Source organism: Haemaphysalis longicornis, unplaced genomic scaffold (assembly GCF_048455015.1).
Source record: "Haemaphysalis longicornis isolate Haplotype H1 unplaced genomic scaffold, Haemaphysalis longicornis Haplotype H1 scaffold_67, whole genome shotgun sequence".
Taxonomy (NCBI): Eukaryota; Metazoa; Arthropoda; class Arachnida; order Ixodida; family Ixodidae; genus Haemaphysalis; species Haemaphysalis longicornis.
Genome location: NW_027526419.1, coordinates 970,939 through 996,012, shown reverse-complemented (window position 1 = coordinate 996,012; position 25,074 = coordinate 970,939). Strand labels below are relative to the sequence as shown.

Here is a 25,074-nt window from a genome sequence, read left to right as displayed (position 1 = left end):
GTAATATCAAAGGAACTTGTAGGGAATGTGCGCTACACTGCTGGCCCTGCCAGCAAGCTGTTAGAAGCCTGCTGCGTGGCCTAAGGGATGGTTCCTCGCAAAACGCGCAATGCATTTTTGTTGCCAACAAAACATCGGTACTTCGTAGCTTGCCGCACTCGTAAAAGAAACAATGCAGTCCTTTTTCTTTTTCTCGTAGTTAATGTGAATGCAAAAAAAAAAAAAATCAAGTAGTTGCATTGAAAGTGGTACCTCCCTGCATAAGCCGTATAGCCAAGGGAGAACGCAAAGCAAGGCTTGGGCGTAAGTGCTAGTTGTATGGGGGGCGAAAATTTAAAAAGTTTAAGGTAGAAAAGCGAGCTGTTTTCCGGTAGAGTTTGAACCTACATCCTTTGAACCACGCGTCGTTTGCCAAGAAATGCGCTTCGGAAGCAATACTTCTCGCCTTTGTATTTTTCGCAGTATTTTTGTTTGCACAAGCAACTTGCACTCGGCAAAAGTGGCCAGCGCCAGACCAGCGAGACGGGGAAAGTTGTACCTTCTCGAAGAGGTGATGCCTTTTCCCGCCGTGTCTCGTATTTCACCTGGGTGTGCCTCTGTTGATGAGAGAGGGAGGTTTCGGGGGTTGTGGTTGCGAGGGTAGCTTGCTTTGTGGTGGACTTGTACGCGCGCCACACGGCAAATTTAATGTAATTCCCATTGAATGTCGTTCGTTCAACTTAATGCCATTTTCCTGATGCGCTGCTACACAGCCAAAATTAATGTAATTTGCAAAAATGATGGCAGTTGCGATGGTAAAAACTTGCAGAGAAAAAACATTTTAGTGAGCGCTTCAATATTTGTGAAAACTGAGCGAAGAGAGCTTAATTTAAGCACCTTTACTGCACTTTACGTGCAGTTGCAGCTACTTATTGAACACGATTCAACACTGCCGTAGCACCAGCACGGAGTATATAAGCCGCTGGCGCCCACCACACCGGCTGAGGCTGGCCTGGTAGCCAGACTAGCAGTTTTCGTTTTTATACCTCTATTCGGCTTGTTTCATATAAATGAATAAATGACTAAAATATTATACGCTTGTAAATATACAGCCACACCTCATTACAAGAGACACTGTTACAAGGGACACTTGGTTATAAGAGACGTTAGAATGAAACCACTTTGGTTGGTTTCCCCATGTTTGCAATGTTGGCAACATCGAATACAAGAGACCTTGGTTGAAAGAGACACGTTTTCTAGGTCCCCTGAGGGTCTCGTTATTTATAACAACGTTTTACTGTATTACAATAATGACGCTTTAGTAATCTGTTTTGGGTCGGAATTCCCACCCGAGTCTCTGCTGTCGAGGTAGCACATTTGCTGGTTGAGCGCAGTTTATTGGGTTCCGCACACTCATTAGGTCCCTAATGTCATTTTGATCGAATGTTATTACATTTTCCCATGTGGCAGCGAACAAATGTCGTTTCGAAGGAATGAAATTCGATGGGAATGACATTAAATTTGACGTGTGGCAGGGGTAGTCTCGTGTGGGCGAGGAAATGAGCTTGCGAGAGCAACCTGCTGAGTGTGCTCACCTCTTTCCTTTCAGTTGGCGGCGAGGGCAGCCGAGAGGAAGCTGGAGGACGCTAACCGCGAGCTGTCGTCTCTGCGCCAGAGGTACGCCGTCCTAACGTTTGGACGAATCCCGGTATCGTTTGCTTGGAAGGGGTCGGCGACGCCTTGGCCTCCTCTTGTGCCTTTCCTGCACGACCTGGTGGTTCTTCGTGACAAAGATCGTCACCAGAAGCTCCTGAAATGGGGTTACATCGAATGTCATTCGTTCAGCCTAATGCGATTTTGTTGACACGCTGCTACACGGCCAAAATTACTGTCATTTGCAATAATCATCATCAGAATAATCGGAAGCTCCTAAAATGGGGTTACACCAGAAGGGAATCTCCTCATATTTTAACAAAAGTTGGCGCTTGTTGGGTCTTCTTTTGCAGTTTTTGTCCTGCCCAGTTTGTGTGTCATCGTTTTCGAATCGCGAATGATGGGCTTTCGGTGACAGCCAACTCTGGCTTGCTGTTTGTCCAACTTTTTTTTTTCTCACATGCGTACAGTTCCTGCACAATATACTCGGAGAGTTTCTGCGGTTTCTTGCTTTTACTGAGGTAGTGCTTGCGGAAAAGGGGTTGTGTGTGAAGCCGCATCACGGTTTGCAGCTGTCAGAATGTACAGCGCAACCGCATTGACTAATGGGTGAAAACTGGATGGAATTGGATGGACACACACACAAAAAAATCAAAGCCCCTTTCTAAAAAGAGAGATGGTTAAAGCGCAAAGCTTTCTCCCATGCAACTGGAATCAAACTCTCAAAGTTCAAACTGCTTGTGCCTTGTCGGAAGGGCGCAATCGGATAGACGCTGGCTTTATAACGCGAGGGACCCAGGTTCAAATCCCACCAGAGGGAGTTTTTTTTTTTTTGAGCCACATGATGTGCCTTTACTTATCATCATCACCACCGTGTTGTGAAACCAACTCTGTAAACTCTGCTTTCCTGCAGCACATTTTGGTGTGTATGGTTGGCATCGCTGGGGCGTAGTAAAGCTTCGCGTCTAAGACATTTGTTTCTCATCTGTTTTGCCTTATGTACCACGGCTCACGTTTTTGTGGTTGCCTAGAAGCAGAGCTTGCAGTGTGCTGTTGTACCTGATGTTGGTTGATGGTGGCAATGCGGAGGACCTAGTGGGGTCACGGTGGGAGTTGGAGTTGGCGAAAATACCGGCCGTGATTGCCTCATTGTGCGCAAAACTGGCATTGTTGTTGTCTGGTACAGAAAGTGGGCTGAGCCCTAAAGAGTAAAAAAAAAAAAAAAATGCACGTTTGAGTTTGAATGGAAGTAGAGCTTCGATCTCCACAGTAGGAGCTGCGTGCATCACCCTGCCAGTGGCAGAAAATCCCCAGGGGGTCTAAATTGATCTGGAGCCCACCAGTGCGGCGTGCTTCATAGCCCCCAAATTTTTCTGCCCCAAATTTTTTCCACAAGTTTTTTTCGAATTTTGAATGAGAGCTAGCCTTGTGCTTTGTGACAGGCGGACGTGACGGCACGTGAAGTAGAACACGTGTGACACAGCCATGGGGAACGTCAACTCTGAGGAATCTGGGGACAACATAAGAACGACATCGAAAGTGCCCTTTGTGCCTAGTTGCCGCAGCCGAATGTTACTCTGCGTGGTGCAAAAAGTGCCTCACTGTGAGAATTTTGATTGTGACACAAGTCGTTTCCGTGATTTCTGAGATTTAATCTGTTTACAAATTCTTGCAGTGACGACAAAAGAACTAGGTGTGAAAAAGAAGACAATGTTGCGCATTAAGCGCAATCTCGTTTCAAAACATGCATGCGTGTTGACATCCATGTTTGTTGCTTTGGCAGAGGGATACACTACACGAGCTATTGCCGTTCTTAACTTATACCTGAGTATAGTTCACCCGCCTGCTGGTTTCCCCGTTAGTTGGAGACACCGCGCCAAACGGTGACGAAATTCACAGCACCCTCGTGCGGCCGTCGTCTTTTTCTCTCCGGCAGGTTGACTCTGGCCGAGCGGGAGCTGCAGCAGCGGCCTCCCCTGCTCCCTCCCCCCGACATGTTTCCCCCTCCGCCCCTGCCGCCGCGTCCCCGGTCCAAGGACGGGGAGGTCTCGTCCCTAGACGGGTCCGTGCCCCCGCCGCCCCCTCCGGACATGCTGGTGCCACCGCCGCCGCCGCTGTTCGGGCCCTTCGGCATGTTCGGGCCGTTCCCACCGCCGCCACCGCCGCCGCCGCCCGAGCTCCGCAAGATGATGCGCAGCGGAGGAGGAGGCAGGGGTAGCCCGGGCTACTTCGAGGACGACGACGAGCTGGGTAGCCCCATGCCCCCGCCGCCTTCGCACCACCACCACCACTACATGGCGCCGCCGCCCAGGGAAGGGCGGTCGAGCCGGACCTCGCGTAGCTCCTGTGAGTGGGCTTCTCCACCTGATCATTTCCTCCTTTGGTTGAGGGTTAACCTTTCCGGGAAACCACAGTGTTTGTGGAAGGCGGAACTGTCTTCCTAGACAGAACCGTCTGTGGGTGTGTGCAGAGGAGAGAAGGCCTGTTTTATTTGTCATTTTGCACTACACCAGAGCAGCTCTCTATTTTAGTTCTTGTAGAATTTCTAAAAATTTCTGTTGCAAGAACAGTTTTGAACTGCCCAGGGGCGGTATTCTCGTAACTGTCCCTTTTGAAAACGTCTCTTTGCGTCCCTTTCATCGTGACGTACTTCCGGTTAAGCAGTGGGTGTTGGAAGTAGGTTTGCCGCGCTTGCGTTACGTCACTTCCAGTTTGCATTTAGCCAATCAGGGCTCCCCAAAAGGGGCACTTTTGAAAGGAACGCAAAGGGGACAAAACTCGAGAATACCGCCCCAGGAATCGATCGGAATGGCTCTCAACAGAAAAATAAGGCTGTTCATATGCAAACCCGAAGCTCTAGCCCTGGGCCACTGAGGTGGAACAACGAAGTTAATCTGTTAGTCTATGTGGACAGGTTTGTCAATTGCGCTTCCTCGACAGTGCGACATCTAAACTCGGTGTGGTTGTAAAAGTTTCAGGGAAAAAAAAAAAAAAAAAAAAAAAAAAAAAAAAACACTAAAACTCACTTGGGGTGTTTAAGTAAAGGGGATGCCTTGAGTAAAGGAAATGCATTCTTTACTTCACTATTAAAGACAGGTGTTTTTGCTGAAGAAGCTAATGTGTAGCGCAGGTGGAAAAAAAATTGCTGGCATTGAGTGGGGCAGTAATTTCAGTACATTATGAATGGCCTACTTTTCGCTAAATCTTCGAGTGATCCTCATTTTATTAACAATGGCTGTACAGCAAATTTTTCAAACTGGAAAATTTATTTGTTTACTTATTTATTTGATATCTGCCCAACATTTTGAAACAAATATCACTTGACCCCTTTGTCTTCAGAATCTACAAAGTATAATACGATTGTAAAGCTCCCCACGTCAAGGCTGGGCATAGCTTAAAACCAGGTGTGCGCAAATGTTTGAAAGTTTCAGATATCGTGGTGAATAATACAGTATTTTATTCTGTTTCGAACAGAACAGTACTGTTTCACAACTTTGAATATTCTAGAAGTAGGGTAGTACTTCAAATTTGAAATTGCAAATAGGCAGTTGTCTCGACGGGCTCGGATACATGAAATTATGCCTCGCTGAGAACCAAAAGGGCGCCGCAACAAACACGCTCAAGATATACCGTTTGCACCAAGTTGGATACTGTATCTATCGACCACTGGTGGCTTCCTCCGTTAGTGTTGTCGGGCTTTCCCTTAACGCACCAGTGTGTCGCTGGAAGGCGAGAGGAAGGGGCCTTTGGAGCGCCTGTCATTCCCTTGGCAATAGGCCAACTTTTGCTTCTCTTTTTGCGTCCTGATAAAGTGGTCCCTCTTGGCGGCACCCGAATAAAGCTGCATTGACTGGAAGCTGTTGACACTGCGGCTCTTTTGTCTTAACTAAGGAAGGTTTCCCCGAACTTATTGTTGACATGTAGGCGTGTCAGTAGTGTGTACAGTCTCTGACATTGAAGACTGCGCATAATAAAGTGGTCGCTCTTGGCGGCACCCGAATAAAGCTGCATTGACTGGAAGCTGTTGACGCTGTGGCTCTTTTGTCTCAACTAAGAAAGGTTTCCATTGGCTTCTTGTTCACATGTAGGCGTGTCAGTAGTTTGTACAGTCTCTGACATTGAAGTCCGCGCATAACTGGTGTCTGGACACATCCTTACAGAAGTGGGTGGAGTTTTCTGCAACATGTTATGTTTTCCGGGCCCCGTTTCTCGCAAAATTCAGTGCCTATGTACTACTCCAGGACTTGGTTGGATTCATGGAATATTGAGCTAGCAAATAAGAAGTCATTTGTAGTAATTATCCGGGAGTTGGAACAAGCACGCAAAGTTCATTTGTCTGTGGTGGCAAATGTGTAGATTGCTATGATTTGCAAAATGTTTCTGCAACACGGAGAATTCAAAGCAAAGGCTTAACCTTCAAGTGTGATCGAGCTATTTGATGGCGGTACAAAAAAAAAAAAAGGCGTGCTTTCACCAGTTTTTTGGTGTTAAAGATTTCAGTGTCACTCAAAAGGGAAGACTTCTGGCATGACGTAAAACCTTCTGACAAAGACTGTACATTCAGATACATGTGCTAAGCTGAGCAAGTGTACTTTGTAGTTGTGATGTGGTCACTAAGACATATATGTGCTGATCAATATGCAGCACTGTAGAGCAGGAGGAACAGCAGTGCTACGACCTTTTGAGTACCAATATTTTTATACCCTTTGTTCTTGAAATGGAATAGCACTGAAAATGTTGCCTTCAACAATTTGGGGCTAATTCTTTGAGCTTTTAATACAAAAAGTTTTCAGCCCTTCAGATCGCTCCTGCAAGCCAGTTCCTGCAGAAGTATGCCTTTACGGAAAAAAGTGTCATGCTCCTAGATGCTTGCGCACAACATACGTGAGTGAAAAAGAAAAAAAAAAGTCTAATGTGGGCAAAATATTATAAAAGAGGATGCTAGGAGAATCCTCCATTGCAGTGGGATTGGGAGTGTTGCGGCCAATCGACCAATTTAGTGCTATGATAAAACTAAATATCTGGCAGTCGGTCAGAGTCGTCAAGCAGCCTAGTAAATGATGCATGGTAACAGCGCTGTGGTTACGAGTCTGTTCTTGTATGGTCTCTTCTTTGTCGTTGTGCTGCATCATTTACTGAGCTGTTCCTTTTAAAGTTGGCTAAAAATTCAAGTAAATGGAAGTTTGTGTTGGCAAGATTGTGCGTAAATGTGCAGTGCGGAAGATGCGAAAATTTCATGTCTGACGAGCGATTCCCTTGTCTCATTTGCAGCTGCATCCGAGAGCAGAGGCCGGCCAATCAAGTCTAGTCCGCAGTCTCCACTTTCCGACGACCGGAGAAACGGAACCAGCGGGCGCAGCACACCGCTATGATCCCCCTGACCTTAGGCGACGACTGTCATCGGGTAGAAGAAATTTAACTGTTCCATCGCTCGACCCCACGACGATCATAGACTCTCGCTAGGACAGTGCGACCCTGCCCTCATGCGCCCTGGAAAAAACATTGGGGGACAACCAACTGCGCGATTCCCATCTGCAACGAACTTGCAGTGCAGCCCCGAGTGAAGACACTGCAGTTTTTATCCTGGCACCTGCGTCTGCGCGCAATCGCCAAGACGTGTGTAAATAAAAATGATGGATCCTGTCCGCATTGTCTTTGTCTGGCCGCATGCTGAGCAGCTGTGTTCGCGGCTGCTGCGAAGCGCCGCGGAAAGGGTGAAACGGGGGAGGGCGCGAAGTAGTCCTAACGAGCTGGTAAAAAGCAGGTGTCTGCAACAACCGCTTCTGCGGGCGTCGCTTTTTGGCATGCGTTTGTCCTTTTCTGCCGTTTGTCGTGCAAAGCGCCGCTTTGGAGAGGTTCAAATTTTGCGCAGCAACAAAGCGTTGCCGCAAGCGCTCGTGACGTCACGGCGCTGTCACGACTGTTTTGTGATTACGCGAGCGTGCCTGCGCCATTGAAAGGTCACGTGCGCCCCCCGGACCTATCGCGTCAGTTGTTGGTAGTCGCACTCGCTGGCGGGTGTCGAGTACTGCTCTGCAAAGTTTGCACTTAGCCCATGGCGGGTGAAGCGTTAATAAAATAATGCCTAATCGGACTGACAGAGAAAAGGTGGGTCGAGCGCTGACAGCCGCGTCGAGAGCCGGACAGCCGGCCGTCCGTCGGACGTGCGCTGGCAGTTTGGCTGCTCGTTAGGCTTAACTCGGCTCGCCCATTCCGGCCCCTCGCAGGTGCCTGTGAAAAACAACAGCTCCAGCGCGACGGCCAAGAATGGCACCGGCAAAGAGGCGAGCGACGCCGCTGACGAGGTGAGCTGGACGTTCGCGCGCGAGCGTCTCGTGTTTGTCGGCCGCCCGTCGCCTGCGCAACATGGCGGGCGACTCCGAGAGAACGGCCGCTCGGCTGCGCAGCCCGGGTGCTCTCCCCGCGCGCGCGGGGCTCGGGCTTCTGTCGCTCGCGGAGCCGCGAGCGCTGCTTGACGTTTCTTTATTCTCCGGTCTCGTCGGCGCGACCCTCCCGGTGCGTCTCGGCGGGGTGTCCGTCCGTGTTGACCCCGCACCACCTGTCCGGAAAACCATGTGCAATTTGACAGGCCAGCCAGCCGGGGCAGCTTTTCAGCCAAACCCAGCTTCCTTTGAGATTCCGTTCTCAGCCCCGCCCTGGGAGGTAGAAGCACTACGCCTGTCAATACGCCGTGATACGTGGCAACTGTCGGACTTGGAAAAAAAAAACACTACGTGCTCGGTTTGAGGAAGTTGTCGCCGGTGGTGCGCGGACGTTTTTTTTTTGTCGCTTTGGTGTCGTGAGAATGTCCTACTCGGCGTCCACGCAGGTGAGCCAGCCTTGCAACAATAACAGCGGCGCCGGCAGTGTTCACAACAGCAGCAATGGTTCGGGCGGTGGTGTTGGAAACACGGCGGCTGCTGCTACACGGGGTGCCCCGAAGTCTGCACCCCCGCCCGCCAACTTGGTCTCCAAGTGTAAGCTCGCCGGAGCCGTGCCGACGGCTCCTGGAAGCGGGGTACGCAAGGAGAAGCGACAGAATTCGTCGCGTTTCAACGTTAGTCACAACCGCGAGCTGCAGAAGCTGCCCTCTCTCAAGGACGCGCCCCTGGCCGAGCGCGAAGATCTCCTCCTCCAGGTGAGGATAGCCCTTTCGAGGTCGCTGCCCCGGTGCGAAGCGTGGGGCTGGTGGGAAAAGTGTTTTTATGGCCACTCGATTGCTGCACTTAGCTCGCGTGTTGTTGGTATCGCAGGTTTTTTGTTGCTTAAAAAGTGGACAACTGTGTGTCACGTAGCCCAGCTTTTGATCTAATTAGCGAAGGCCAGATGCAGGTCAAGGTCAGGAGCACGTGTCTTGTTTTCGTGGTTCTAATATTTTGAACACGCCATGCCTGTGGCGAGCCGTCGCTACTGTGGATTTACTGACTGTTGCGCAATGGTTCCAGATGGTTCATAGAGGCATATACTTTCAGCCAGTGTTTCCAACATGGTTAACTGGTCAAACCTGTGCCTCTTAATTGTTAAACACACTGCAATACGCTGCGATGTCGTCTTCGTTCAGGGTGGTGTATGAAAACTTTATTCATTCATTCATTTTCGCAGCATGGCTAATGAGACAATTGCTAGTGGGACGCATACTCAAGTGCGTTGCGTTCAAGTTTGGATGGGATGGTGGGATGGATTAGAATCATTGTGATTGCAAATGGCCTTACTCATTTAACAGGGCGGAAAATGTAAATGATTGATAACAGCAGTGTTTCTGTATATTTCGTGTGCAAACCCTCGTACCCCTATTGTGTGATTACTTATAGTGGTGTGTGGTTTTGTTTACTGGTTAGTGGTGTGTAGCTTGATGCAGATTGACAGCGTTGGGAACTTGTGACCGTTAAAAAAAAACAAGCCCTGATGCAGATTGACTCATATCGTAAGACAATGCAGCCCTAAAGCACTATTTTACAGTATGTCTTGAGAGAGCAACAACCTTTTTGTATTGCTACTCACTTCAAGGAAGAAATCAAGCATTTGTGACCTGTGCAGCTGGTCACCGAGACTGCTTTGTGAAGTGTTTCTTCGGTGTAGTTTCTTATTTAACTGCACTGCGGCCGTTCCTTGATGATGGTAGCTGAGAAAGGGGAGGAGCATTTTGTAGGCTTGGTGTGGGTTTCGAGTTCATCAAGTTCTCGTGCAGTTGACTTGCTGACTGTCGCCATTGTAGACAGTTCCCAGCGGAGCAGTGTCATAGCACAATAGAGGTGGCTAATAAACAGGTGGTGAAAGAACTGTTCAAAAACAGATAAATGCCTCGAGGGGAGTCTTGTTATGGGTGTCTGTGAACAGTTTCTCTGTGGGCAAATGTGTTAGGAGATGAAAGGACGTTGTTGCGTCCTCTACTGTCCTGTATACATCAACGGTTAATTGTGTGTAGATACGTCTCCAGCCGATCTATATATGTTCAATGTGTGGTCCTATATATGGGACTATGTCGTGTACATGTTCGACAGGTGAAATGGCCGCCCCCTTCCCCCACCTCCCGTGCAGAAAATCCGGCAGTGCTGCGTGCTGTTCGACTTTGTCACGGATCCGCTGTCGGACCTCAAGTGGAAAGAGGTGAAGCGAGCGGCGCTGCACGAGATGGTCGAGTACATCACCTCGCAGCGAGGCGTGCTCACCGAGCCCGTCTACCCGGAGATGATCCACATGTTCGGGGCCAACGTCTTCCGAACCCTACCGCCTTCCTCGAACCCCAACGGCGCCGAGTTTGACCCCGAGGAGGACGAGCCCACGCTCGAGGCGGCCTGGCCGCACCTCCAGCTGGTGTACGAGCTGTTCCTGCGCTTCCTCGAGAGCCCGGACTTCCAGCCCGCGCTGGCCAAGCGGCACCTGGACCAGCGGTTCGTGCTGCAGCTGCTCGAGCTGTTCGACTCGGAGGACCCGCGGGAGCGGGACTTCCTGAAGACGACGCTGCACCGCATCTACGGCAAGTTCCTGGGCCTGCGGGCGTACGTGCGCAAACAGGTGAACCACATGTTCTACCGCTTCATCTACGAGACGGAGCACCACAACGGGGTGGCGGAGCTGCTCGAGATCCTGGGCTCCATCATCAACGGCTTTGCGCTGCCCCTGAAGGAGGAGCACAAGCTGTTCCTGCTGCGCGTGCTCATGCCCCTGCACAAGGTCAAGTCGCTGAGCGTGTACCACCCACAGCTGGCCTACTGCGTCGTCCAGTTCCTCGAGAAGGAGCCCAGCCTCACCGAGCCCGTCATTCTGGCCCTGCTCAAGTTCTGGCCCAAGGTGAGGGGGGGAGTGCCACAGGGAGCCCTACTCGTGCCTCTCCTCTTCCCTCCTTCTGCTAGGAAGGCTAGGTATTACTTTGTTTTTGAAAAGTTCACTGAACACAATGTAGTGCTCTGCTGAAGTTCTCACTTCTTCAAGGAGGGTGGATGCCGCAAGGGCCGCTACTGTGACCTCTCCACTTTCTATCTTGCTTTCCTTCCTTCCACCTTTTTCTTTTTTTTATTTCTTCCACTAAGATGCCTGGTGCTTTTAGTTTACTTTGGTTACCGTACTTACCCGATTCTAACACGCCCACGATTATAACGCGCACCCGATTTTCCTGGCAAAAAAAAAACGAAAAAACTTGCGCCTCTGATTGTAACATGCACGGAAATTGAGCAACAAAAACGAATGCGAGAGAAACGGGCGATTTATTTCCCAAAGTAATCTCACTCCTCGTCGTTCTCCACTGACCACAACATCTCGTCCTCGGTGCCGTGAAGCGCGTTCGCGATGCCACACTTCTGAACGAATGTTCAACCATGGTCGATGGGATCGTGGCCCACACCTCACACGCCCATCCCGCGAGCTTCTCCAGAGGCGCACGCTTCAGCCGATCACTCGTTTTGAACGCGTGAGAGCCACTGCTGCCATTGCTGTTATCACGCGCGCAAGTGGACCGATTTGATGGTTTGTGTGAATGCCGATAGAAAAGCCTAGGCGCCTGTTTCCTGCGTCCAAAAAATCATTTCTAGAAGCTTTGGCAATGGGTGGGACAAAATTTCCGTTGTTTCGGTATCGTATCTGATTCTAACTATTTTTCCGGAAAAAAAGTGCGCGTTAGAATCGGGTAATTACGGTACGAAAACATCACTGAGCCTCTTGCACTGTCCCTGTGCAAGGTTAGGGGGGTGGGGTGGCGGCACAGGAACTGCTACTTGTTCCTCTTATCTTTATTTTCCGCTTACTTTCCTTCCTTCTTTCTTGGTTGTTTTGTTTTGTTTCTTCTACTAAGATTGCTAGTTATGCTTAGTTTATTTTAATTGCGAGAAGATCGTTGTAGCGGCCATGCTCAAGTTCTGGCTCTAGGTTGGGAGATTTCGCAAGGACCGCTACTTGTACCCCTTTATTTCTTTTACTTCTTTTACCATGCCATTTCTTTTTAGTTGACTTTAGTTGCAAAGAGGTTATCTGACATTCTGAGCTGACATGTTGTTGCCAGAGCATCTCACTATAGTTGTGAATCGCAATAAGGGAACGTTCCCCTAAGATTTCTACCATGAGGTCAGGGTCATACCTGTAGTGCCTGCGCTTTGGTTCATTGTGTGTCTGCTGTGAAGTCTTTCATTTCATTTTGCCATTGAGAGAATCCAGCAAAATGAGCGCCGTAATCCAGCATTCTGTCGGCATATCTGATGGGTGCATGGTGAATAGGAATATTAAAACCCAGCAAAATTGTTGAGTAGGAATGGTCATTCATTCCCCTTTTGGCCCTTACACTGTTATCGAGTCTTACTCTGGACCTAAGCATGCCAAACTACTTTTGGTTTCTTCATTGTATATATGGGCGCAGCCTGGGTGCAGCTTGCCTCAGTACACTGAAGTAATTAGGGGGGGGACGCGGCTTTCAACTTCGGAATAATGACGAGAATGTTTTCTTGAAAACCACTTATTCGGCTTCTTTGTTTTCTAGTCTGCGCGTCTGCAAAGTTTTTCCGACAAACACAGTCACAAAGTGGTGTAGGGAGGAGGAGGACGAGGAGGAATAAATGTTTATTCCACGAGCGCTGGTGCTGCTGTTAGGGCACCTGCCCGGTGGGGGGTGTCCTTAGTCCGGAACGCCCTGGCCTTGGTTGGCCAGTCCAGGCCCTCTTCACCCGTATGCGCTAAAAAAAAAAAAAAAAAAAAACTGTTACCAGCCGTGTTGACAAAATAGCACAAAAGGTGGTAAAAACAAAAGGCAATCTTTAAAGCGCTGTATCTCCGCAACATTGCCACTGAGTGCGGCCATTTTGGTACCATTATATCAGCCAAGCGATCCCCTTTCCGGTTTCGGTCGTCTCTTTTATCTGTATTCATTCATGAACGCATGAATGGCAGAAACAGAAAGACGCACAAACGAAGCCAGAAATACATGCTGAAGCACGATTGGCCCTCCGGTTGGCGCGCGATGAAACGGCCCTCCTGATTGGGCGTCGCTGCGACAACTCAAGATGGCAACTGCCTGAACTGCGTAGTGTGTGTTTGAGTGCATTTTTCGCTGCTTCGCTTGACCATGGTTCTGTACAGTCATTTTATCTGCTGTGGTAATCAACACGGACATTATGGCGATGGGAATTCCTGATATTGCGAGCCAGATTACAGGTAGTTGCGTGGCTCGAAAGGCGGAGGTCATCGGACACTTCATAGTGTGCGTTACCTCGGAGGGTGAAACGCGGTGTGCGCAATTGTGATTGCACCTCGCAAAGGGAACTTTTAATCTGATTTGCTATGTTTACACACTTAGTTATTGCTTTGCTATGTTTTACAGTGGACTTGGTACTCTAGCCTTGGGAAAGAAACGGCAAACGCACCAACAGCTGATGTTCTTGGTCTGACGCTCTAACTGTTCACGGTAGAGCATAATACCTGACTGTGCAACCAGTTACGATTGAATGCCAGCAGTTGTAATTAATGCCTGCGACGTTAGATTTAATCTTAAAAGCGACCTGACCAGCCATATCGGAGATAAAGTATGATATGTTGCGGGGAACTTGCGCCGCGATGCGCGCCAGCCATATCGCCTTTCTGGGGCAATGTTTTCCGTGCGCTTCTAATAATCATGCAAACAGGTCTGATTTCGGAATAAAAACGTGTTCACGGCATTAAAAATGTACCTTACTGTTGCAGCATTTAACTGATTGATTAAATCATTAATACCTATGTATTCATCCATAGTTTAGTGCACATTGGCTGTGCTGTGAGGAATATTGAATGCCCTGAATGTCAAAAGTACTAAAAAAATGTTCATGCATTGAAGTTGGATTTGTGCAGCTTCAAAGTAGCTCATTTGCATCCTTGTGGTATGTAAATTTTTGGCAGTGAACACCTGCAAGTACGAGTTCGAAGTTGCTGCTTCAGGCAAGGTTATAAAACATAAAAGAAGCCAAAACTCAGTTTTCAAATTTAAGTAAAAAAAGAGAGTGCTTTACTTGTTGCCATGGTGACGACACTGCAAAGTTGTCCAGTGCGATACAGCCAACCAGCTAACTTCCTTTGCATTGAAAGCCATCTCACCCTCCATTTGGTCTGCAAACCGGGCTATGTACTGTTCACAGAGGAGCTGAAAATGATGTTTTGTGGAAAGAAAAAGGCTGTAAAAGGCACTCCAATTTCAAGGCAAGGCCTTCCAGAAGGCCTATGTTCAAAAGGACATGAAAGGCTACAACCCTGACGACTTTTGATAAGTGAAACCTATGTTGCAACTTCGGAAGCCGTTGCAACTTCGGAAACAGTTTTTTTTTGCCACCTGCTCACTTGCTCCAGTGATTTCTTTGTCACCACTAGAACTATTTTGATTCCATTTTTTTGCATTACATTCCTTGATCAACAGTTCAGGTCGTGACACCTTTGGTTTTCCAGGTTTACTTTTTGTGAATTTTTTATTCAAGTAGTCGTTCACAGTCAGCGTGCCTGTTGTCATACCTGCCAACTCTTCCGAATTTTCCATAAGATGTACAAATTTCGATCCGTCTTACTATTTTACGAATCTTGCGGGAAGTTTTACGGGAAATATTCTGTTTTTCGAGCGAAGGGGAACATTATTAAAACAACACTGTGGTTCTTTGTGCCGTCACGAGAGAGAAATACGCACTTTGTCATCAGCAGAAGCTGCTATTTTTGTTGTTGTTTTCTCGGGAAGGGCTACACATCCATATCCAAAACTTGCTACCACCTCAGCAAGCCTGTTTACAGCACATTGTTCGTAGGCCGGTTAGGACTTCTGTGTTCGCGTTGCGCTTTGTATGACTGCTGCGTTCGATGCTATACGACTGGGGGTACGACCGCGGTAGTTGCTTCACACCACAATGGCTGGCTCTAAGCCACGACAGTATTACCAGTGTTCTTGAAATCGTGCACGTCAGAATTTTCTTGCTTAGTGCCGTTTTGAAGACAGGAGAGAAGCGTGGAATTTGCACATGTAAACCTTTCGCATGGCGGTAAGTCTGACATCCTGGCTCACATCGCCTCGAAAAAGCACCAAAGTCACAGACAACCAACAAAGCCTGACACCTTTTGTGTGTGCTGATGGGGACTTCAGTGTGGTTTGTGCAGAATGCCTTTTTAGTCGAACTCAACATTCCATTGAGCGTCAGCGATCACGCCCATTGGAGTTGTTGCTCATTACTCTTCAAGACTGATGGTTTTCAGTTATGGTTGTGAACACGTGAGAATGGTTGTCACAGAACGTTAACCCTTAAAAAAAAACAGTTTCGCGGGTTTTACGAATTACCAGGTTGGTAGATATGCTGTCGCACATTCACCTCTAGAAGACTGAAAAACTAAAAAAAAAAAAATGTAAATTAAAAAAAATTCAAGAGTGTCACGACCTTGTCCATTCATTTGGGAATGCAAAGTACTTTGAATTATGAGCCGCTCATGCTCAATACAAAGTGAACAGAAAGAAAATTTCATAAATGAAAAAACATTTTCAAAATATTTTGAAATTTTTATGGTGTTATCGCAAAAGTGTTTCCAGATGCTGTTTCAATTTTCGTCAAAATATACTAAGAAATAAAAACGTAGAAGCCACGTCCCCCCTTAAGCACAAAGTACATTGACTTAAACTTTTAAAAATGGGACCAGTTTTTGCAAAACTCGGTGTTTACGAGTAAATCTGCTGGAAAATGATATTGCAAGATTTTTTTTATGCCTGAAACTTGCTATTTTATTGTAGCGGTAAAACTGGTATTTCAAATTATGAAATTCACGACACAGACATTAGTTTTGATTGGTGATCTCAACTGAAAGTGGTGATCTCAAATGTAGTTAAAAAAACATTCAATTGCACTTTTGTGGGTCAAGGGAACTTGTTCACACTTGTGCCCTGAACACACGCATATCTTTTAAATGGCACACTCCCACCAGTTTGTGACTAGTGTGGGGAACGGCTCTCCATCCTCCATGTATTAATTGAGTGCACATCCTGCAATGAGGCCAGAAAAACGGCACTTTCCTAAAATCTATAGCTACAACATTCAGCTACATCCGTCACTGTTTTCAGGAGATGAACCTCTGTTTACAAAGAAATCTTTTAATTTTTCTTGCATACATAAATTTTTTGAAACTTATTTCATACAGTGCGTGACATTAGAGCCTTCCTTGGTTCGCACGGGGGAGCCCGCTTGGCTCGATCTGCAGTCACGCTTCCATAATCCGCTTCATCAGCCATTATGAACATCTCCGTGTTTTAATCTATGGGCCCTCTACATCCATATATGCAATATTTTAGAATGTATCACACTCATCTCATACTTGTTTTATGATTAAACCTGACAATTGAAGGACCATGTAACATAGTTTTGGCACTCTTTGGTCTTAGATACCCTTGCGCCAATAAACACAAACATACATACAATTCCAAGAGGTGCATCAAAAACTGATCCTCTTATTGCATTCACCAGGGCTTGTGGTATTGGAAGATATAAAGGTTAGTTTCATGGCCAGCACTGTTTTGTCTATTGTTCATCGAAAAATGGCTAGCTATCTTGGGAATTGAGGGACTCCAAAAACAATGGCATATTTGAAATCAGTGGGGAAAAAAAGCAGTAAGACTGGCAAGTCGCACAGAGTTTACTTAAAAATTAAGAGAAATTGTTTAAAGAGCCATGTCCCCTCTTAAAAGTGACTGAATGAAATTTGCCGAGAGATAGTATCGGGAAACCTTTATTGACCTTGATAAAAACCACTTTGAGGCTGAATCACATTTCAAAAGACTAGTTTCTTTTTTTCCGTGAAAGGGATTGCTCCCCGCCCTTTCGTATTTTGCTGCATGTGCCAGTTTGACAATGTGTTTCACAAACATATGCTCGTTTGACAAGCGCATATCAGGCTGCTGTGTTGTTTGTGACCTTTTGCAAGCGCTTTGCCAGGCTTTGAAGTTTTGCCCAGGGTGTACTGCGAAATCATGTGCGGACGGTAGCTTGTCGCTGCTTGCGGGTCTACTGATATTTACCACTGGAACGATATGACGTTCTTAATTTTACAATTTTAGTTTTTGTTTATATCTTCTTTTTAGCAAGGGATCAGTTTTACAAACTGTCAGTCTACTTTTATTTCCATGCACAGGAAAGTAGGTTTTATCATAAAAAGAAACGACTGGGTTTTTTTTCTTTTCTTGCAAACATTACGGTATTGTGGAGGACTATCTAGATAAATGTAGTGTGGTATGTTACAATTCTGCGACTTTACCAACTGTTGTAAGCAGATGCTAATGTCTCATGAAATGAGGAAATTCGCTGGCAAAGAATGGGCGATGGCATTGCAAGACAGGTGGGGGGAGGAACATGGAAGAGACTTTTGTCCTTCAATGGCCGGACACAGAGGGGCTGATGATGGTGATGATTGATTCTCTCAGACTCTGCATATGTGCTCCCCTCTAATCCAAGTGGCATGTGTCAAAAGTGGCTTTTGATGGGCTGCGGGCTGTGAGTACCGTATAAACCGGATTATAGGTCGACCCCCTACCTTGAGGTGGGAAAAGTTGACAAAAAAAATAATTCGGCACAGAAGCGCACTCACAATGTCTATATTTTCGACGCCCGTCCGTCACTGCCACTCACTATGCCTGCCGAAGTCACTCGTCCGAGCTCTCAGAGTCGTCCTTGGGAACTTGCTCTTGGGAACTTGTTGGGTAGCACGAAATTTTTACTTGCCAATAAAATATGGAGCTGCGTTAGAGCAGTTCTGAGCAGCCCAAAAAGACAAATATAGAGGCCTTTGGAGAAAGAGATAACTTTAGTTGCTAAACGGCCAACTGGGCAAGCGCATCACTTCGGGGCAATGCAGCGTCCTCTGCTACGTGGCATAGTTCTTCTAGAGAGGGGTCATGGTCTGTGAGGGTAGCCTCCTGTGACGATGGTGAGGCGATGATGCGGTGATGATGCTTGCGCATACCCTTAGGACGGGTTGAAGTGAGGCGGATGTTGAGATGGTACACTGTATGTGGACCTTCAGCTTCAGTTGTGTGCCACTCGATGAGAGGGGGCGACGCTTTCGGTGCTGCATTCAGGTGCACTCCCCGAAGGAGGTGATGTTCCTGAACGAGCTGGAGGAGATCCTGGACGTGATCGAGCCGGCCGAGTTTGCCAAGGTGATGGTGCCCCTGTTCCGGCAGCTGGCGCGCTGCGTGGCCTCGCCCCACTTCCAGGTGGCCGAGCGGGCCCTGTACTACTGGAACAACGAGTACGTCATGAGCCTGGTGAGCGACAACGCGGCCGCCCTGCTGCCCATCGTGTTCCCCGCCCTGTACCGCAACTCGCGCGCCCACTGGAACAAGACCATCTACGGGCTCGTCTACAACGCCCTCAAGCTGCTCATGGAGATGAACCAGAAGCTCTTCGACGACTGCGTCCAGAACTACCGCCAGGAGCGGCACATGTGAGCGTCTTCTCCTTTCTTCTTCTCCTTCTCGTATCTCTGAGCCCGTTGCCAGGAGTGGGAATGAAGGCTCACCAGAATGCTGCCATAGAACTGCACTTGTTCTGTTAAGGGTCGCTGAAGTGGATGCGTGGGTCCTTTCTTTGTGGATGTGTATCTACTACTTTAGTTTAACCCGCTGAAGTATAGAGGCTTATGGTGTACATGAAAAGCTGGTAAGGAGAGGAAACTCGAGGTACTTTGCCCTGTTGTTGCATCCTGCTGGTTACGGTTAGGTTAAACATGCCTGGCATTTGTTAAACACACACAGCCAGTGTTTACCCAATTATTAGGTAGTCTACTGGTGCACGTGCCATCTTTCCACGATGAAGAGTGGGCTGGAACAACTGTCAGCATGGCCTACTCATTAGACACTGGTGTGATCAGGTGGTGGTCTCAGTGTTCCTTTAACATTAAAAAAAAAAAAAGCTGAGAAGTGTGTGTTTAAATGACTGCTGCTGCATCAGAATGTGGCAGCCCTGGGGGTGTTTTGTTTGTGAAGCAGTGCCCGCCACTGAACTGCACCTTATGACTGCCAGAGTTTGTGTGCACCAAGTTTTACTCTCTCCTTGATAGTGTTCTCCCTTCTGATCGCTTTTTTGACTGCGCCCTGCCTTGCAGCGAGAAGCTACGCATGCGGGAACGACAGGATGCTTGGAGTCGGATAGAGTCCCTAGCCGAGAAGAACCCCCAGGTGCGTTTCGGGGGCTCTCGCTTCGCTGTTGGCGCTCGGTCCTTGCGTGTGCGGAAACGAAGGTTCCATACATACTTCTTCCTCCTCCTCCGTTGTGCAGTTCCAGCTGGTACGGCCGCCGATAGGATCCCCCAGCCAGGCACCCGATAGCCCACCGGAAGACGACGACATGCTCTACGACAGGCTGGAGAGCCAAGCCAGGGAGGTGGGTGCCGTTGACGCGCTGCATGGGTTGCCAAGTTAGTTGCGCGAACCACGAATTCGCTAGACAGTTGCAGAGCTGACTGCACGCGAATTTCATTCCTGCAGCTGTATTCGCAAAGAAATTGTGTGGAAGGGAAAAGCTTTGGAAGAATGAAACAGCTCACGTTTGTGGGTGCAAAGGCCCAAAACTGTGAAGGTAGTGGTTTAATAACTCCGTTGGTTTTTTAATTTGGTCAGTCGTAGGAGGTGTGGGCCAGCTACTACACTAGGGTGGCCAGATCCTTCTCTGGTGAGGGAGTGCTATTTGTGTCCCTAAGAGCTTTCCTAGCATAGTTTCACTCACCTAGTCTAGCCTCGTGGGTATCCAGGATGACGGCCGCTTCCAGAGCAGGCAGCACTTGCACTCTGTGCAGTGACGTAATTCTGGTGCAACAAAGAAGAAAGTGTAGGGCAGGATTTGCTTGTTTGTTGGAGGTCAATTGCAGAGGCCTTTGTCCTGCAGCAGACTTAAATGATGATAGTGAGCCAGTGGTGTAACACATTGGCGTGGTGTTGCATAGACCTCCGCCCGAAATCCCGTTCCCAGCAGTGTGCTGTTTGGCTCGAAGGAAATTCTGGTGTCCTTCGTTGGTGAACCCTTCCAATAAATGGAACAGAAAGTGTTGGAGCCCAAAGCAGCAAGTGTCATTTTGTTGGACCATTTTGAGCAGCACCATCCAAATTGAGAAGTACCGTACAGTTGAGCCAACTTACAGCGATCTGTTCATAACAAGGTATCTGATATAACGATGAACAAACTATAGCACCATCCACTTTCGTATGCTTTCTATGGTAAAATAAACCGCTTATTACAATGCCCCAGTGCAGCGATATCGGAAGTGACGATTGAATCTGGCTCCAGCGCATGCTGAAAATGCGAGCTGCCGCCGGCTCACCGCGCCGACGGCATGCCCCGTGAGCTGCAATGCGTCTTGCATCCCTTCCACACCTGAGAAAACGAGTCGACTGCACCGTTTACGAGCAAGACGAGAGGAGGAAAGCAGTTTTTTTTTTTTTTTTTTTTTTCGGACCCCCTCCCAGCACCGCGCATCGGCAGCACCCCCGCGCTCGCTCGCGAAATCGCGGCGCCGCTCGCTTGCGCGTTCGCTTTTTGTAGCGTAAGCTGCACTGGCCGAGGTTGAGCAGTTTCGCGTGTGCCGTGAAGGGCCGTTCTGCGCAAGCGCGAGAGACATTGGATTGGCTTGTGTTGCGTCATAGCTGCGGCAGACGCACTGGCGCCTGCGTGTGCTCTGGTGTGCGCCTCAATTGTGCAGTAGCCAAGTCTGGCACTGCACCGGAGCCGCTTGATAGCCGTTTCGCGTGGCTCGTGAAGAGCCGTGCTGAGCATGCGCGAGTAGTAGTGACTGGACTGGACTGGATTGCTGAACCTTAGCTCACGCTACGTATATCCTGGCATAGCAGAGCTAAGCCACTACTAATTTTTGTGTCACGTGTGCTCTGTTTTTTGAATTCGACTGGGTGCCTCTTCGACTGCCCCCAGTTTTCCGAGGAAGGGACGTCGGGGGACGATGTTGTGGAAATGTCCGAGTGCCTCACTGAAGAGGCAGTCGTTACATGGATATGTGCTGTGGACAGCGGGGATAGTGACGACTCTGACGACGTGGTTGCGCGGCCTACTCGGGTAGCGTCTTGCAGGAGGTCCAACTCGTGACACAGTCTTTCAGGGAATTCCGTTTTTGCCTAGGTGCTTTCGCTCAACTAGCTGAAGTACCTATAAATGCGCTTGAAAAAGATGTGCGCCATCTTCACGTGAAGCAAACAAAGCTGACTCCGGCATCTTTTCTGCAAATTAGTAATATGACTTTGCTTGCATGCGAATAAAATGTTCTTGATCTCTGTTTCATCTTTTTTTTTTTTCTCTCGCAATTATCTTGGCGCCTAATATTGTTTTAAGTGGACTAGACTACGCACGTGGCCCGCATAGGCTTGTTCTGCACACGTGCGTATGCCAGCCAGTGCGTTCTCTGTGGCAAGACTGAGGGCTCTTGCCAATGCTTCTGCACAGGTGACGCCCCTGGCCCCCGGCAAGAAGGAGAAGCCCCTGCTGCGGCGCAAGTCGGAGCTCCCGTTGGACTCGCTCACGCTCAAGGCCCTGAGCGACCACAAGAGGGCCGACCAGCTGCTGGCTCCCCCCGACGCCCCCCTCTGATGACCGCTCTCTCCCCACCTCCACCCCCTCCTCCTCCTCCGGCTTATTTATTTGCCTTTATTTTTGTACGCCCTCTCCCCTCTCCTCTGGCGCCTCGCTGGGCAAGGCCACCGCGGCCGCCGCCCGAACAGCGGCGGCGGCGTAGCACTTACCACTACTACAACACCACACGGAGGGGGAGAGGCCCGAGGACCAGCTAGCAACGACAACAGGGGGCGGAGGGACGCACCTCCGCCTCCGACGGACCGCTAGGCACGCCGAGTGCGGCGCGCTTTCCGTTAGAGGAGCGTCGGCGGCACCCGGCACGTGGCGTTCGCGCTCAGCAGGCAGCCCGGCGGCCGACCCGCCCGTGGTCTCTCTCTTCTCAGCGGCGGCAACACAGCGGCCGGCGTTCGGCGACCGTTATACAATCTCTCTTCGGTAGACGAGCGGCGTGCAATGACTTTGTGATAACCTCGTGCGGGCAGCAACCGATGATGTCGGTTTTTTTGAGGTTTCTTATGATCTGCCAATTCGCGTGCCAGTAGTAGGACGAGTAGTAGTAGCTTTCTGTTTCACGCTTTTTCTTTTTTTTGTCTCCCCCCGTTGGAGGTAGCTTCGACGAGTATTTTGCCAGTCGCTTGTGCGAGGAGTCGGGGGCCTTGGCTTCAGCATGTTTTCGAGTCACACACTGTGCCTGTTAGAGTATCCACGGGAGCGGAGTAGGCGGCGACGTGAGTGCGAGGGCAGTCTTTTTCCGGATGCCTTGGCACGACCGAAAGGGGTCGCTGCAGTTGTATGCAGCTAGAGAGTGACGGGAGAGGTTGCCGCCGGACACTTTTTGACGCCAGGCCTCGCCGTGTTGCCGCCGCTACGAGGCACCGCGGGCGCGGTACGTAACAGACAAGCGAGAACGCGCGTGTCTGGCCCATGACACGTCGTTAGGGCAGTATAGGCGTGACGCCTAACTATCCCAAGTTGAATAAAGAGTATCGATAATCTCATGCCACGTGTGAGATTGTGTGGTCTTGTTGTTGCTTCAAGTCGTGCGAAGTGCACTTCAATGCCTGGTCTGCTTGTGGTGGGAGGTAGCCTCCTGGATAGTATGTGGGCTGGCCGGGTGGAATGGGAGAACATGCGAAGGACTACAAAGAACCCAATGTTGTGGAACCGCATTATTGGTTGCTTCCTCAGGGATGACTGTGGTCATGTCACGGTGTTTTATAGTGTTTTTGCAAGAGCGATCCCTTGCAAAGTGCCTCGCTGTGAGTGCAGACAGTCGGGAGAGTTCCAGGTGAATGGTACTGTTCTCCGACTGGGCTGCGACTCAAGTAGCTGAATTGATCTTGCTTTCGAGGATGGCTGTTTCATGGAAGTCAGTTGTGTAGTCGGATGTCTCGCAGGGCTTGGAAACTGCACAGCGCCCTTTTGGTCTAATGTAATGTGCTGCCGAATTTGTTGTGGAAGACGTTCTTATTTGTCCAATAAAGGAGAAGGGGCACTTAATGCACGGAATGTTGCTCACGACAACAGTCATCTGCTTTGTTGCACGATGTGCACATTCTTTTCAATGTGGAGGCGCACGTTTGCACTCATCTGCAAACTGTTGGGGGTGATCTTTGCGGTTGGCCGTTGCCATGGACGCTGCCGTAGCTAGGCGAGAAATGAGTACACAATGGTAAAAAAAAAAAAAATGTGAATGCAATAATTACATCAACGAAACTCGTCTTGTGACTGCGGTATCAACATCAGGCTGATGCTGAAACTAGTCGAGAGAAGGCACCTCAGCCCCTCTAGCGAATTGCTGCTCTGTTTGAATTTTCACGTTATGTCTGGGCCATAGACTTTTGGCTCTGTGGAATAAAGAGTGTGCAACAAAAGTTTGTGGCTGACAGTATGAGCAGAATCGTGAAGGTGGCAATAAGTGTGGATTGGGGCTCTAGTTGGTTTTTGTTGCTTGTTTTGCCAAAAAAAGGGAATGGTGCTATTAGGCGTTGTCTGAAGTTGTAACTGCACGAAAACAGTCCACGTAGCGAACAGCAAGAGCAAGCAAGGGCTCTGTTTCTGTAAGCTTCACGGTCTAATTGTGACTGAGGTGGAGGCACATTGAGGGAACAGGAGATAACCGAAGTTGTTAACTTGGAAAACTCGACAAATTTCTACACTGTGCTCTGCAGTAATGGATGTTTGGTGACCTGCTATCTGCCAATTAAAAGATTTCGCTGCAGCATGGCCCAGACACTTAGGAGAGAGGTACTTTGTCCTACAAGAGAGGTACTTTGTCCTACAGTTGGAGTCATTACCTCTGTTGTTTCCAAACCAGACTGGCAAACCTGTCAATATCTTCCTGTGATAGACTGACGTCGAATCATGCCACGAGGGACCGCTGCACCAGCAATACAAGGCTTCCTATTGGTCACGACTGCTCAACTGCAACAAAGCAGATATTGATTTTATTTGCTCATGGCATAATTACCGTCCACTGTCTACCAGCCACCTTGTTGAGCACAGCTGAACCATAATAAGATTCACATTATCACATTTAATATGAAGCGTGTAACGCTCTCGTGGTAAAGTCCTGGCTAACGTACGCACAGAAAGCTTCATGGGTCCTCGCAGCACGAGAGATTCACAACCGCCAGGCCACGACTAGTCTCGAACAGCTCCAGCGACGCGCTGACAAACTCGTCTTAGCGCTGTTCGCTAGTCCGCCGGGGCGAGGCCGAGCGCTGCGCCGCAGGCCGCATGTCGGCCGCTCCCAGCGAAGGCGAGCTGCTGAGGCGAGCCGCCGACTGGGGCAGTTCAAGCGACAGCCTCTGCTGAAGCTGCTGGCGCCGTCCAGACGCACCGGCGCTGTGCTGAGCCGTAGCCGCCGCTGCTCTAGACTCCCGGTGCGACAACTGCTGCTTCATAAAAACCGCGTTGCGTAACAGGTCCTGGACGTTTGCAAGATGCTGCCCGCTCTGCTGGAATCCGCGCAGGGCCGCGATGGCGTAGTCCAGGTCGTAGCACTTCCCTCGGAGCTCTTGCCGAAGTTCGGCCATCTGCAGTCTTCTTTCCACGGCCGGCTGTAGAGACTTGCGGACGTGCTCCTGCAGCCGGTAGCAAGCAAGAGACGGTTCGTTGGCGAAGATGTGCACGTTTTCGGAGATGCGACCGCAGGTGCCTTTGACGCGCTGCTCGAGTTCCAGGTCCACGTTGGGACGGGCCTCTTCGGCGACCGTCACGGCTTCGGTGGCCATGGCTGTCCTCTACACAGCCGAATCACGGAATGGGAAGGATTGTTGACGCGATCACGAACATGGAAAATGAAAAGCACTGAACCTAAGCCGGATCCTTGGCGGTCGTGACCACCGCCGACTCAGCTGATCGATAGCGCAGATGGATGCAATCGTAGATGCAGCCA

General features: G+C 49.2%; 3 protein-coding genes across 5 annotated transcripts in view; 2 read left to right on the top strand and 1 right to left on the bottom strand.

Moving 5' to 3' along the window:
- The window catches only part of LOC144144243 (uncharacterized), a 28,650-nt gene extending 21,373 nt beyond the window's left edge, over positions 1–7,277 (top strand). For all 3 annotated transcript variants that reach the window (XM_077675614.1, XM_077675611.1, XM_077675613.1), the window contains 3 exons: positions 1,589–1,656; positions 3,569–3,978; positions 6,904–7,277. In XM_077675614.1, coding sequence (XP_077531740.1) covers positions 1,589–1,656; positions 3,569–3,978; positions 6,904–7,004 — 579 coding nt within the window. In that variant the 3' untranslated portion in view covers positions 7,005–7,277. The remainder of the gene's footprint in view (positions 1–1,588; positions 1,657–3,568; positions 3,979–6,903) is intronic.
- Positions 7,278–7,585: 308 nt separating this feature from the next.
- LOC144144246 (serine/threonine-protein phosphatase 2A 56 kDa regulatory subunit gamma isoform-like) lies at positions 7,586–22,672 on the top strand. Its single transcript, XM_077675617.1, has 8 exons — positions 7,586–7,740; positions 7,860–7,937; positions 8,462–8,770; positions 10,171–10,923; positions 18,176–18,543; positions 19,204–19,276; positions 19,377–19,481; positions 21,546–22,672. Exons 1-8 carry the CDS (start codon positions 7,714–7,716, stop codon positions 21,687–21,689), a joined length of 1,857 nt encoding a protein of 618 aa, XP_077531743.1. The 5' UTR covers positions 7,586–7,713; the 3' UTR covers positions 21,690–22,672.
- Positions 22,673–24,091: 1,419 nt separating this feature from the next.
- Positions 24,092–25,060, bottom strand: LOC144144247 (BLOC-1-related complex subunit 8-like). Its single transcript, XM_077675618.1, has one exon. The coding sequence runs from the start codon at positions 24,908–24,910 to the stop codon at positions 24,359–24,361; it is 552 nt and encodes a 183-aa protein (XP_077531744.1). The 5' UTR covers positions 24,911–25,060; the 3' UTR covers positions 24,092–24,358.
- Positions 25,061–25,074: the final 14 nt, after the last annotated feature.